Source organism: Bison bison, unplaced genomic scaffold (genome assembly GCF_000754665.1).
Source record: "Bison bison bison isolate TAMUID 2011002044 unplaced genomic scaffold, Bison_UMD1.0 scf7180017864518, whole genome shotgun sequence".
Lineage (NCBI taxonomy): Eukaryota > Metazoa > Chordata > Mammalia > Artiodactyla > Bovidae > Bison > Bison bison.
Window position 1 is genome coordinate 6,812,232 of NW_011495071.1, and position 14,364 is coordinate 6,826,595.

The 14,364-nt window shown below is 54.1% G+C and overlaps 1 protein-coding gene across 1 annotated transcript in view; it reads left to right on the forward strand.

Annotated features, from left to right (window-relative positions):
• CEP164 (centrosomal protein 164kDa) overlaps positions 1-14,364 on the forward strand; it is a 72,448-nt gene that overhangs the window by 47,275 nt on the left and 10,809 nt on the right. The window contains exons 11-17 of the mRNA XM_010830643.1: positions 2,443-2,528; positions 3,484-3,651; positions 4,360-4,497; positions 6,218-6,355; positions 9,731-9,940; positions 13,087-13,218; positions 13,337-13,553. Coding sequence (XP_010828945.1) covers positions 2,443-2,528; positions 3,484-3,651; positions 4,360-4,497; positions 6,218-6,355; positions 9,731-9,940; positions 13,087-13,218; positions 13,337-13,553 — 1,089 coding nt within the window. The remainder of the gene's footprint in view (positions 1-2,442; positions 2,529-3,483; positions 3,652-4,359; positions 4,498-6,217; positions 6,356-9,730; positions 9,941-13,086; positions 13,219-13,336; positions 13,554-14,364) is intronic.

A 14,364-nucleotide genomic window follows, 5' to 3' on the forward strand; every position in this document is an offset into this window, starting at 1 on the left:
AGCACTTGGGGGGCTTTTAAAAAGACAGATTTCCTTGGGAGGCTTTTGAAAAGAGTGGACCACCAGGGAAGTTCCTGTGATTTACTTAAGTGAAGACTGAATCGTGAACAAAAACAAAACCCCAGAGCTGAGTTTAGGTTAGGGAAGGGGTATCTTGAGTAGTCTTAAGCCAGAGGCTTAGAACAGGCATGTGTCTCCTCGTTCTGAAGAGTGCCGACGTGCCTGATGGCCTTGTCTGGTTCCTTTGACTCCCTTTCTGGGGCAGAAAGTTCTAGGGAGCAAGTAGAACTCTGCTCAAAGGGCCTCTGTGTGGGTACTTGCCCAAGGTATCCCCTTTTCTCTGGCTCAGGACTGGTTGAGTTTCTAGCAGAAAGGTGAATCAAGAAGGAAACAGACATTGTCTGCAGCTCATCCTTTCTGATTCAGGGCTCAGCCCCTCAATGTTTATTACGACCACTGTACTTTGTTACCCATCTTATATTTTAGTTTGTGAAATAGATTGGCCTGTGGGAGGCGGGTGCTCTCTGCTGAGTGTGGTGTGATCTGTAGGGAAGACAAGTTGCAAGTTGAGTCCTGGAAGGGGAGGAGGCAGGGCAGGAGAAGGACGCCCGCCCCGCCATTGTCTGTGGGTTCTGCCCGGCTGATGCGATCAGAAATGGCAGCGCTGGCAGGGAGCCCTTCTGCTGAGGGCACCGGGAGGCACTCCCAGGGAGCGTTTCTATTTTTAATGTAATTTGGGGGAGCTGGCTTTTAGTTCAGACCCTGCCCTTCCTCACCCATCCAGATGGCAGAGTCGGCCACAGCTGCCGGGGCTCAGGCTGCCAGTGGAGAGGCGTGGGGGGCTGCGGGCACGGGGCTGGGGACACGGAGGTGTGCCAGCCCGGCCGGAACCCCGCCGGGGAAGATGGAGTGGGCTGTCTCCAGCCCCACCTCTCCTGTTAACCCTCGTGGTCCGGGACAGACGGGGCCCCTGTGAATGTGACGGAAGGAGTGCAGGTCCTAGGATGGGGACTGGCACTGGCGAAGCTGGGTGTCTTTTGTTTTTTTTTTACCCCCAGGCTGGGGGAGAAGAGGAGGAGTGTGAGGAGAGCTGTGTTTGTGGCCTGCCTTTTTTGGGCCGGAGTTGGGCCCCACTAGAAGCCCTGTACACTGTGGTTCGCTATCGCATTTTTTAAAAGATAATTTTATTTATTTATCTTTGGCTGTGCTGGGTCTTCGTTGCTGTGTGGGCTTTTCTCTCGTTGCGGCGAGAGGGGCCCCTCTCTAGCTGCAGCGTGTGGGCTTCTCATTGCGGTGACTTCTCCTGTTGCAGGTAGCACGGGCTCTAGGGTACGGGGGCTTCAGTAGTGGTGGCTCCTGGGCCCGAGAGCACAGTCTCAATAGTTGTGGCGCACAGGCTTAGTTACTCTGGGTGTGTGGGATCTTCCCGGTTCAGGGACGGAACCTGTGTCTCCTGCACTGGCAGACGAATTCTTTACCACTGAGCCACCCGACCTGGGGATCGAACCCATGCCTCTTGCGTCTCCTCCACTGCAGGCGAATTCTTTACCATGGAGCCACCGAGGAAATCCAAGGGAAGCCCTGTGATCCCATTTTGCAGTGGAGGAGGTGCTGGAACTAAGGGTTAAGTCCAGGCTGACAGCAGTGCTCCACCCCTGTAACCTTACCCCTGCAGAAATTTGGTGAATGTATTAAGAATAGTCCTTTTCACCAGCTTGCTAACTTTGCCCCGACACCCAAACTTTAAAATGAGGTTTGGGGCTGACTCTCTTCGTTTCTTCTTTGCACTGTCTGGCAGGTATAATTCCTGATTAGGAAGGGGACATCATTGTGTACTGATGGCACCTGGGTGTCGGGGGATCTCAGAATGGTACAAAGGAGCGCTCCATCTTCCTCCCTTCAGGTTGCCCTCGCAGTGCCCTTCTCATCTGGAGTATAGCTGTCTCTCGTTTCACCACGTCTCCATCTTTCCAGGATCCTCCCTCTTTGATGCACTTTGTCTGCCGTCCCCAGTCCTGCTCACTGAATTTCAGCATTCCCGATGATCGGTGGCTCTGGCGGTTGGGAGCCCGTGGATTTGGGGTGTTCACAGACGTGTCTGCTTTCTCTCTGCAGCTGGCAGTGAATGTTTCCACCTGCAGGAGGCAGGATTTTCTTTTTCTTGTGTGTCCTCCTTCAGCCTGTGGCTTCTGACTCTGCCTGCAGTGGCTGTGTTGTCTGATTCATCCTCCCCAGGGCAGCAAGGCCGGCTCTGGGAGCAGCTGTGAGCCTAGGGGCTTAGCCAGAGCCGCAGGGCCTTCATTGTACAGCAGACAGGCCTTCTCTTCTGCATCCCAAGTGGCCCTCCCTCACCAAGAGCCACCTCTCAGCACCCCCTCCTGGCATGGGCGTCAGTACAGACCCCCACCCCAGTGTGCACTTTCCACTGCTACTTGTCCGTAGGCCCAGAGGTTGGGAAGAGAAGACAAGGATGCCAGCCAGTCCAGCCAAGAGGAGCTGCAGAGCAAGCAGTCTGGAGGCTCGGAGAGGTACCGTGTGTGGGAGGCGGCCCTTGGGGACTTTGGGATGCCGTGGACTTGGGGCCAGAATTCCTGCCTTTGGTCTGCGTGTCTCAGTGTGCTCCTGTCTGAAGGCAGGTGATGAACTGACTGGATGGCCTTGCAGAGTTTGTGTGTGTGTGCACGTCACACAAACCAAGACAGAAGTGGGAGGTACTGCTGCAGCGTTTGGTGGGACTTTGTGCCCACAGCACCGTTGTGGGGCCAGGGCTCTGTCCTCTTCACCCGATTGGGTCAACCTCGTGTGTCCTTGGTCATGGGTCAGGGCTGGATAGTCTGCTAGAGGTCTGGGGGACCACGCTAGAGGATCGGTGCTGCAGCTCAGAGCTCTGAGCCACGCCTCGCCACACCAGAAATGGCTGCAGCTGTGTCTGTGTGTGTATATGTGTCTGTGTGTGTATGTCTGTGTGATTGAGAGACAGGGGCTTCCAGCTTCTCAGGCCTGGGCCCATGAAAGAGAAGGGTTGCCACCCTGGCAAGGGAAGGGGGTGGTCATTCTACTTTTTGAACCTTTAAAAGCTATCAGCATTTTTACTTCCTCAAAGCTACAGCTTCATGCATTTTCTGTAGAGTGATCATTTGAGGCTGGCTTCTATCTTTCTCCCTCTTTCTGCTCAATTCTTCCATCACTTCGCCAACTCCCAGACCCCAGAGATGGGGATAGATACATCTGTGAGTGTGCCCAGATGTCACTCCTGGGCCACGCAAATGCAGCCCATGACCTGGGAGGGCTGAGTCCAGTCCAGGCAGAGGGCGAGCTCAGTAGGCAGCTTCTCTGTCCTGCTTTTCTGGCCGTGTTGCCCTCCATGGAGGTGGGGCCAGGACTGGGGTCCAGCCCGGAGGAGGCATGGACCTGGGTCCACGTACTCCACTCTGCAGTTCTGCTGCTGTCTGAGTGGAGGCAATGACTCTGCTCTCTGCTCAGGTTATCTCCCCCTCTTTTGCGTGAGGAGCGGCTCCAGAGTCTCCTTCACAGCCAGGCCACCGACGAAGGGCCTCCACAGGCCCCAGAGGGGCAGCCTGAGTGGAAGGAGGCAGCGGAGCCTGAGGAGGGCTCTCTGGGCAGCTCCCCACCCTCTGTTTCCTTGCAGAGGTAAGGTCCGGCCGGAAGCCTCCCAGGGTTGGGGGGCAGTGGGTCTGGAGAGGTGGGGAGAGCAGGGGGTGGGTTTGCAGCCTAAGCAGCAGCAATGGAGGTCTCTGGTTAGTGCTTCATATGAACTGAGGAAATCTGCCTCTTCCTAGTCTGCAGCCTGCAGCTACAGTTGGGGTGCACAGGCTGGTTAGGGGAGCTTAGAAACTCTGGCACAAGGAAGTGTCTCTTCTGAGCCAGCCACCCCCTGGCAGGGGCTAGGGCAGAGTCTGCTGTCACCCGGGCTGGGCCGTTCCGGCCGGGGGGTGGCCATGTCTCCTGGTCCCCACCTGCCAGCCCCCTTCTTCCCCATGATCATCCCACCGCTAGTCATTCAGCAAGCCCTGGGGGTGGAGGGAGCCCTGCTAGTGCTGGGCCCCAGGTCAGGGAGGTGCAGTGCCCCGGGCTTCCCCCAGGAAGGGAAAGACGCCGGCCTTAGAGCTCACCTGGCTGAAATGAGTCACTGGGGAGGCAGAGCAGCAGCACCCACGCAGCCCCTGCTGTGTGGGGAGGTGGGGAGCGGAGCTGAGACCCGAGGCCTGAGATGGCACATGTTGCTGGGGCTGCCTCCTCCCTTGTCCCCATCAGAGCTCTTGGGCCCCAAGCGGGGTACACCTGGAGCCTCTCACCTTCCTCTGGCTTTAACGCAGTTCCTTCCTTGTTGTTGTCAAGGGAGGCGCTCCCAAGCCCACCTGCTGCCCACGAGAGGGGCCAAGAATGGCGTCCCCAGGCCGAGGGGCCGGGCCCTGGGCAGGAAGAGCCCAAGGAGAAGGTGGCGGTCAGCCCCACCCCGCCAGGCTCTCCAGAGGTGTAAGGGCCAGTTTCCATGTCTGTCCCTGTCCTCCGTTGTGTGGATTGCTTTAGTGTCCATCCCGTCTTGGGTGGTGGGGAGAGGGTGCCCTGGCCCTGGCTCAAGGAGTGGAGTGGGGGGAAAGTGAGTGTACCCTTGGTTCTGTGTGCAGCCTTGACCCCTAAGCAGCCCCCAGGGCTCCCCTCGTCAACACCTAGGGTATGAGGCTGGAAGTGAGGGGGCAGAGTACCTTCTGGGTCCTTAGCAGAAACCTGGTCAACCGCGTTTTCTGCTCTGTCAAGCCCTGTTTTCCTTTAAAAAATTATTAAGGTATTTATGTACCTGGTTGTATGTACACGTGAATTGTACAAGTCAATGAATGTTTATATACATATGCACCATGTCACAGTCTTCCCTGGTGGCTCAAGACAGTAAATAATCTGCCTACAATGCAGGAGACCTGGGTTCGACCCCTGGGTCAGGCAGATCCCCTGGGGAAGAGAACGGCTACCCACTCCCGTATCCTTGCCTGTAAATTCCATGGACAGAGGAGCCTGGTGGGCTTCAGTCCATGGGTTGCAAAGAGCCGGACGTGACTGAGTGACTAACACTTTTCACACACCGTATCATAACCTCCCAGATCTTTGAGAACATTTCCGCCCCTCCTGTAGCTCCCTTGGGCTCCTTTCCTCTTAGTCCACCTGCCCCAGGTCACCATTCTTCTGGCTTGTCGCATAGATTCATTTTTCCTGTTCCCAACTTCATTTGAATGGAATTATCCAGTACACAATATAGCTCTTTTGTGCCTGGGTTCACAGCGCACCTACGTTGTTACACTTCTAAAACTTAGAAACCTTTTAGCTCTTCTCCCCCCTCACCTCTTTTACAGATGAGGAAACTGAGGTTCAGAGGGGCAAAGGGATTTGCCCAAGGTCACATTGCTAGTTGATTGCAGAATTAGATCTAGATTCTAGTCTCTGGAGCCCTTGACTTCTGTCTCCTGGTCTGCAGCCACTGTGTCTTTTCCCTGCGTGGTGTCAGGGTTTCAGGGTGATACAGGTTTTCCTGCTTGTGAGCTGAGCAGTACAGAAGGATTAAGAGTCTTCAGGATTGGGGCTGATTGTTGAGCAGAGACAGGTTCACGCGCTGATTACTCACAGCAAGTGTCACCAAGGGCTGGAGGGACCCAGGAACGCATGCTCTCCTGTAGCGCTGTGTGGTGCTGAAGGAGTGATGTAGGGGAGGGACCCTTGGTGGCTGTGGACAGCCGGATCAGGGTGCTTATGATGAGGACAGCAGGTGACCTGGCTTCAGAAACAGGACCCTCTGGGCAGAGGTCAGGGGTCAGAGGGCGTTTTCCCAGGGCTTCTGGGAGAGAAGTTGGGCAGTGAGGCTCCTCCTGGCCACCCAGGCTGACAAGCCCTCCTCTCTGTGTGTCTCCTCCCGTCCCTGCGAGGCTGTCCCCGCTGGGCCGGCCTCTCCTTGACCCCACAGTTTCAGTTCACATGGTGCTCTTAGGAGATGTCTTCTGCTCCTTTCCTGGACTCTTCTCAGGCTCTAGAACTTCCTTGCTATTGACCTTTACAGCTGCCTTAGGAATGGATTTGTTCTCTGGGTTTCACGGGGGAGTGACTCTGTGCCTCATTTGTATCCATGGAATTTTAATTTGCAGAGGTGACTGAGTGACAACACCGAGAGGCCGATGCCACTGAAAGAAGAATTTATTCCTTATATTTCCAGAGAGAAGAGGGCATGCCATGCCAGGCGGAGCCACGTGGGGAAGGACCAGAGCTGGTCAGGAGGGGAAAGAAGCGAGAAGGAAGAGCATGACCCGGAGTTGTTATTGGGGTTTTCGTGGGATGCAATGGGTGAGGCGGGGTGAGTACTCAAGCGAGTGTGTGTGTGGGGGTGCAGTTTGGATAATTTTCGACGGCTTTGGGCTCTGGGCATGGTCTCTGGTTGCCTGGGGCCCGGCCCTGGGTGATCTAGGGCATGAGAAATAGATTAGGAGATGGTAGGGTGGGTTTGCTTAGGAAAGACATATTCCCTTTGCTGTCTATAAGGATTGCCTGGTCCGGGGAGGGGCACCCTCTCCTTGACCAGCCAACTTCTTCACATATTGTAACACTGTAAAATATAAAGAATAAAAAACATGATTAGGAGTGTCTGTCACCTGCACGGATGTTGTCAAGCTGAATCAGGAGGAGTTAGGAGCACAGGAAGTTCAGAGTGCAGGCAGGTCCAGCAAGCAGCCACTGCTGTGTGTGCTGTATGGCTGGAAGGCCTGGGTCTGGGAAATAAGCATATCCTTCCCTCTATCTTCCCAGCATCCTTCTTGAGGTATTTGTAGAGAGAGAAGGCAAATGTATTAAAACCACCACGCTGAAGAAAGACACTCGCAGACTTAGAGAATGAACTTATGGTTGTGGGGAAGGGATAGTTAAGAGAGTTTGGGATGGACAGGTACATGCTGCTATATTTACAATGGATAACCAACAAGGACCTACTATATAGCACATGAAACTCTGCTCAGTGTTATGTGGCAGCCTGGATGGGAGGGGAGTTTAGGGGAGTATGGCTGAGTCTTTTTGCTATCCACCTGAAACTGTCACAGCACTGTTAATTGATTACCAATATAAAATGGGCTTCCCTTGTGGCTCAGACGGTGAAGAATCTGCCTTCAATGCAGGAGACCTGGGTTTGATCCCTGGGTCAGGAAGATCCTCTGGAGAAGGGAATGGCTACCCACTCCAGTATTCTTGCCTGGAAAATAGAAGAACCTGGTCGACACAGTCTATGGGGTTGCAAAGAGTCGGACACAATTGAGGGGCTAACTAACACTTCAGTGTAAAATAAAAGGTAAAAAAAAAAAAAAAAACCACTGGGTTGAAAATTAGTGGAGACAGAATCCCTGATAGTGATCTGAGTTTTAGTGGTGGCACGGCCATGTCAGGACTGTGGGTACCACAGCCCTCTTCCCTCTCCTCCCTCCTTGCCTGTCCCTCCTCGCTTTCCCTCATATAGGTCTCAGAGTAACTCGGCCAGCAGCCTGAAACATGTTCTGCTGAGCCTCGTCTAGGCCACTCGCTGTTGGAAACTGGGTCTCACTGATGGTGATACCTGAGGAGTGGCCTAGAAATCAGACCTGCCTCTTCCCCTGGAGGCTTTGACCTCCCAGGTGTGTCATAGATCTTTCAGGCTCACTGTTGACTGCGTTGGACCTAAGCTGGGAGTTTGGGATACTCAGTCTTGAAAACAGGGACACGGTGAAGAGGCCCGCTGAAAAGCAGCCCCGATCTGCCTGCATGCCAGGCGTGCAGGCAGGCTCAGCGGTGCGTGCAGCCTGGGTGCGTGCTGTCACGCCGGCTGGTGCTGCATCTCTCCGCAGCATCGGTCCCTAGGGCCCCACATAGCTCTGCAGCCCACAGGGGAGGGAGACATTAAAAGGTACCATCTCAGGGAAAAAAAGATGTTTTCAGCTCAGGTTGGAAATGAGTTGGAGGGTTGATGAGGCGGAGAGCTGCGGCGGTGGCAGGGTTGGGAGGAGGCTCTTTGCCAGGCAGGATTCTCAGAGGAGGTGGTGGCTACATCTTACATCTGCATCAGTCTGGGCTGCGTCAGGGGACTGAGAGAAAGCAGGAATTGGAAGGAGGGAGATGGGCTTGGGAGAGGAAGGGGGCTGAAGACAGAGGTCAGGACCGTTTCTGGTTTGAGTCACGATTTTAGGAAGGATCTTAATGGTATTTCAGACACTTTGGTAGCCTTTTGTCTGTTTCCTCAGTCTCTGGCCTCAAGGGGCTGGAAGGGAATTCCAGAGCCCTCATTTCCTTCTGCTTTGCTAGTCTGATCCCACCCGCTGCCTTCCATCTGCTGCAGAGCGGGGGCTGAGGGCGGAGGGGGTTCTGCATCCCCTGCAGGCTGGCTCCCCTTCTCGGACTCTGGCCCCACCCCTCCTTGATTCACCCCCCGCCTGCATGCTGCTGTGGTCCACTCGGCCATGGGGCCAGGCCTGCCACAGGCTGAGCATCGCAGGAGAAGGTGGTGCTTGGGTGGCCAGACCAATTTCTAATGTAAGATTTAAGGACCTGGGCCTGCACACGCATCCTTGGCTTTAGGAAAGCCACTCTGGGAAGCAAAATACTTTATCCCACTTATGTTTCCATTGCTTAAAATGTTCTTGGGGTTTCTCTTTGGCTATTTCCTTCAAGAGCCAAAATATGCTCAACAGAACAGCCTTCATGACTTTGTAGACATCTCTTTGACCAATCCCATTGTTCTTATCTAACCACCTGCCTTTTGCATCCCAGTTAGAATTCCTTTTACCCATTTCCACATGGTGAGTTCACTCTAAGCAGATGAAGTTGTGGCACTGTTGAGGAGATACAGAGTCTGGCATTTCAGATGTGCCCCTGGTACTCTGGCTTAGGGAAGGGTCTCCTGCCTGGCTCCCTTGGCATTGTGGAAAGAGGTTGCGCATTCCTGGGCCTCCAAGGACTATTCTGGGCCCCAGGGCTAGGACACATGCTGCTGCTTCTCCTGCCGGCTCATAAGCATTGACCTCTGTTCAGTTTTGAGAGTCAGGGAGTAGCCTCTGGGGACTTCCCAAACTGCCGGCATGAGCCTCAAGTAATAGGGAGATCCCTGGTAGGAGACAGAACCAGGGCCATGAAACCCACTCGGGAGGAGTCCATGAGGGACAGAAGTTTGCCCTCTTCTCTTGCCGCCAGCTCCTGAGCCATGTCTCGGGGTGTTCACTCGGGCCACAACCTACCCAGTCCCCTGAGGGCCTCCTATGTGTCACCCCGCTCCTTAGACACTCAGGCCCTCCCTCACACAGCCACAGTGGGGCTTATTGTATAGAGCAGGGGTCTCCAACCTCCAGGATCTAATGCCCGAGGACCTGAGCCAGAGCTGATACAGTAATAATAGAAATAAAGTGCACAGTAAATGTAAAGCATGTGAATCATCCCCAGACCATCCGCGCACCCCTGGTTTGTGGAAAAATTGTCTTGCATGAAACCAGTTCCTGGTGCCAAAAAGGTTGGGGGCCGCTGCTGTGGAACAGACGCTGCCCCTGTGTTCGAGAGGGTAGCCTTGCTGCTCGCCCTCGGGCGACCTGACGTGCACGTGCGACTCCTGACCAGGGGCCCTCCGTTAGGGCTCCATGTGGGGTGTTCAGTATCTGTATAAACCCTGGTGCCAGAAGGTGGGTGAGCAGTAAACTGAGTGAAACGCTGCTCCTGCCCTTGGCAGGCGATCTGCAGAGCCCGCAGCTCCCCGGGAGCAGCTCTCAGAGGCCGCGCTGGAGGCCACAGACGAGGCGGTGACCCGAGAACTCGAGCAAGAACAGATACGGCTCCTGGAGTCCAAACAAGAGAAGATGCAGCGGCTGCGGGAGAAGCTGTGTCGGGAGGAGGAGGCGGAGGCCCTGCAACTTCACCAGCAGAAAGAGAAGGCGCTCAGGTCCTGCCGCCGGGCCCAGCCACCCTGGCTGCCCCTCCAGGATGACTCCTCTGTGGCCCGGGTGGAGGAGGGGTGGGCTCCGTGGCCAAGACCCGTGCCTTTCCTCTCTTGGGAAGGGACTTGAGAGGCATGATAGTAATGGGGATGGCCGGTATTTTTTGAGAGATTACTCTGATCCACGTGCTTTGTGTCTGCTAATTCGTTGAGTCCTTGGGAATGGCCCTTATGAGTTTCTGTCATCAAGTCTGTTTTGTGGAATTTATAATATAGATGAGGGAGCTGAGGCACAGGAAGGTTAAGTAGCTTGTCCAAGGTGTGGAGCCTCATAAACAGCAGAGCCTGGATTAACAGTCTGGGCAGTTTGTCTCCAGAGCCTGTTTCTTTTTTTTTTTAAACACTATTCTTTATTTTTTTACTTTGGCTGCACCATGCAGCATGTGATAGGGTGTGAGGTGCTCTTACCCAGGACCCAGAAGTTTCTATTTGGGTTCCTACTCTTTAAGTACATGACAGGCAGGCCCTCAACAAATGCAGCACATAGGCTTAGGCTGGGCCTGTGTGTGTAGGATTGTGTGCTCCTGTGCTGGAGTTATGGTTTTTATAGGAAAAGGCAGGTGAGGGCTGGCATGATGGCTCCACAGTAAAGCATCACCAGGGGTCCTTTGATCCTTCTGTCATCTTCAGCGCTGAGTTTTACTCTCAGGCTCTCTTTACAGTCCAGTGTAGCTGCTGGATTTCCAGCCATCGTATCTGTGTTCCAGGCAGGAAGTATAGGGGCACCTTCTAGTTCATTCAGTCCCTTCAAAGGCACTTTGATGGGAACTTTACCCAATAATTTCTGTTTATATCTCACTGGCCACTCCTGCTTGCAAAGGGTGCAAAGTTGACTGAGGAATGTAGTCCTTTAGCTGGTCTTTGGGCCTGAGAAAATAAAATTAGGGTTCTTTTAGTAAAGAAAAGTAGGAGAATGGATATTGAGAGGGTAATAAACCATCTCTGTCACAGTCCCAGGTTGGGGAAAGTGCTACAAAAAGACGTTAATATGTTTCACTTACTTGGCAGTTAAGCTAAAGGTTAAATCTTGTCCTCTTGGACAGAAGATCCCAAAGTGCTGTAGACTTACTATTTTTATATCATACATGGCAAAGACTGTATAAAATATTTATGGTTAATTTAGAGAAACTAAGAGAAAACCAGCACCCAACTGCCCAGAGGTTTGGGGACAGTCTCCCTCATTAGCCCAACACAGGCTCTGCTGACCAGGGTTCATCCTATGTCAGCCCTCCTGGATCCCCCTGCCAGAGAGCATCCCAAAGAATAGATGGTCCCAGGCATCCTCCTCTTCCAGCTGCCTGGAACTTGGGGTAGGGGGCCTCCCAAACAGAGTGCAACTCAGCTTACCTTGAGAGGCAGTGCCTAGGAAGAAATCCTGGTGGTGTCTCCCTACCAGGCTCCTCTCTCTCCCTGGCCACCCTGGGCTATGCTGACAGCTTCCTGTCCCTTCCCGAACCCCCCAACTTCAGAGGGGCCTCCCAGAGCCCTCCTAAGTTGTAGTGAAAACCAGCCTGTTGAAAGTATCTGATTCAGGGCCTGAAACACGATAGTTGCTCAATAAAAGCTGGTTCTTGGTTGTATTTTCAACTAAAATCAGTACAGCGTTTGTGGTCTTGACTAAGTGATTTCTCTGTGGGCAGTGCCTTGCCTGGCTCTCTTCAAAGTAGTTTGTCATGAGAACCCTGTTTCTATTTATACATGAGCCTTTCTGAGAGGTAGGGTCTCCTCTCTGCTGGGAAATTACCACTTGGTAGAAATTTCTGGAAGCCACAACTGACCTTGTAGCAAATATTTCTTGAATGAGAAGGCAGGCAGGCGGGCTGATGCTTAAGTTTCTTTAGTTACAAAACAAAGAGACTGAGTTTAGTTGTAAGATGAAGAGAGGAGAGCATTGTAAAATGCAGGACTTAACTGCTAAAGACCCTTCCATTCTGTGGTGATATGTGTAAAATTTAGCCTTGGGACAAAGAGGAAGGGTTTCTGGGGGAATCTAGCAGGAAGAATCTTTAAATTTTCTGTCATTACGGAAGAAAGCAGTGGTGTTGATAGCTGAAAATAGAAAATGATCCAAAGTCTTTTCTGGCTCTGGAATTCACTGCAGAAGCTTTTCAAAGAGATTGTCTTCTGAATCATGTTTTTCTCAGGCTTTGAACTCCCTGAGTGCGCAGCAATGGTCATATGATAGCCCCTGGTCACGTGGGGGCCGCGAGGGTTGTCTGCTTGGGATGAGATGGTCACCATCTCGGTCTGTGAATAAGGGGCCCCTTACAGATAACTTGCTTGTAGTTTGGGCCTGGGTGATACTGCCCAAATTCAACCAGCATTCATGAAGTCCCTACTTCCATTTCTGTTACTGTGCTTGGCACTTGGGAGATAGCAGATTTTAAGACAAGATTGCTTCTCTGGAGACGCTCCCACACTTGTAAGGAAAACACACATACAGAGGCTGAATTATGGTGTGATGTTATGCGTGGCAGAGAGTGGCATGGATGAGAAAGGTCCTCATATAAAGCGTGATGGGAGCTGAGAGCGGCATGGATAAGAAAGGTCCTCATATAAAGCGTGATGGGAGCTGAAAGGGGATTGGTGAGCTTGGAGAGAGTTGGGAAGGCTTCTCTGAGAGAAGGGAATTGGGTGTTGAACACGGAACATGGGTTCGTCAGGTAGGAAAGGGGATTCTCGATGGGAGAGCTGGCTTGAACAAAGGCCAGGAGGCAGGGAGGAGTGTGGTGGGGTTTGGAGGTGCTGGCTCATGTGATGTGGCCAGAGCTGGGTTGGGGTCAGACTGGATCCAACCTTGAGTAAATGCCCTCCCACCTGGTTGCAGAGGAGACCCTTTTGCAGAAATGCTATTTTGGGATCATGGAGCTCATGATCTGCTTCCTGTGGCAAAGGGCAGGTGGAGTTCATAGCCCCTCTCGCCCTGGGAGGTATTAAAGGCAGCAGGACCCAGAAGCTGAGGTTAGGCTTGTCCTTAAGACATAGGAAGCTTCACAAGCAGGCTCCAGGCTTTTGGAGGCTGAGAGCCAGGGGTTAGGTGTAGAAAGGGGAAGGCCTGTGGTCCTGCCAGCAAACTTGCCTTTGCTTTGCAGTTCCCTGAAGGAGCAGCTGCAGAGAGCCACCGAGGAGGAGGAGACCCAGATGAGAGAGCAGGAGCGCCAGAGGCTGTCCCGGCTCCGCGCCCAGGTGCAGTCCAGCTCAGAGGCCGATGAGGACCAAATCAGGTGAGTGTGGACTGTGGGCGGCCTGGCCTCCCCGGAGGCTCGCCCCTCTCGGCACCCCCTCCCCGCACCCCGACCAACACAAGTGCCCAGACCCACCCCTACCTCCTTTTCTGCCCAGGGCCGAGCAAGAGGCTTCCCTGCAGAGGCTGCGAGAAGAGCTGGAGTCTCTGCAGAAGGCCGAGAGGGCCAGCTTGGAAGAGAGAAGCAGGCAGACCCTGGAGCAGCTCAGGGAAGAGATGGAGGCTTCGGAGAAGAGAGAGCAGGCTGCCCTGAAGGTGGAGAAGGAGAGGGCCTTGCAGCAGCTGAGGGAGCAGCTGGAAGGGGAGAGGAGAGAAGTGAGTGCCCCCCTTCACCCCCGTGTGTCCCTGGGGAGGGCTGGCTGCTGAGGAAGAACAAGAGCCAGCCTTGGCGCCCAGGGGAGCCGGCAGCACAGGGGTCTGCGAGGAAGGGCGTGGAGATGTTGGGCCGGCCGTCTGGGCCCATGTGGAGCCCGCTCGACTCAGAGCAGGTGCTGCCCTGGTCTCCACGGTGGGGTCCAGAGGCCCCCTCCAGGGCCTGTTGGGAGTTGTCAGCAGCAGAGAAGTTTGAAGGCAAAGGACCCGGGGGTTTGGGAAGACTCCATGACTGAAAGAACTGAAACCAGACCAGAGGTCTTGAGACGAAGGCGCAGCGTCCCCGTCCTTGTCCCTGAGGGCAGCTGTGATGACCTCTCGTCTCTCTCCTTCCCTCCCCTGCCTCAGAGCAAGAGGCTGGCTCACTCAGGGGAGTTTGTTCTCCTTTATCCTTACCCCCTATCCCTCCCATCCAGTGGTCTGTCTCTAGGTAAGAGGCAGAAGTAGGTAGTAGGTCAGGTGGAACTGGTGTTTTGTTTTGGTTCTGGGTGGAGTGTCAGTTCCCAGACCAAGGGGACCTACGGGGGAGGTCACTGCGCTGCACGTGCTCAGGAAGAAGGTGCTGAGCCGCCAGGCCCCCTGGCCCGTATTCACAGGCAGGAGTGTGGCCTGTGTACGGTGGTTTGGCCCAGAGGCCCGAGGGTGGAAGGGCCATGACCGAGCCTCACTGAAAGTTTCCCTCCACACTGGCCTCCATGGCTTGCAGGCTTGAGGGACAGCTGTTTTGGAGGAATACAGACGTGCCTGTGGTTCC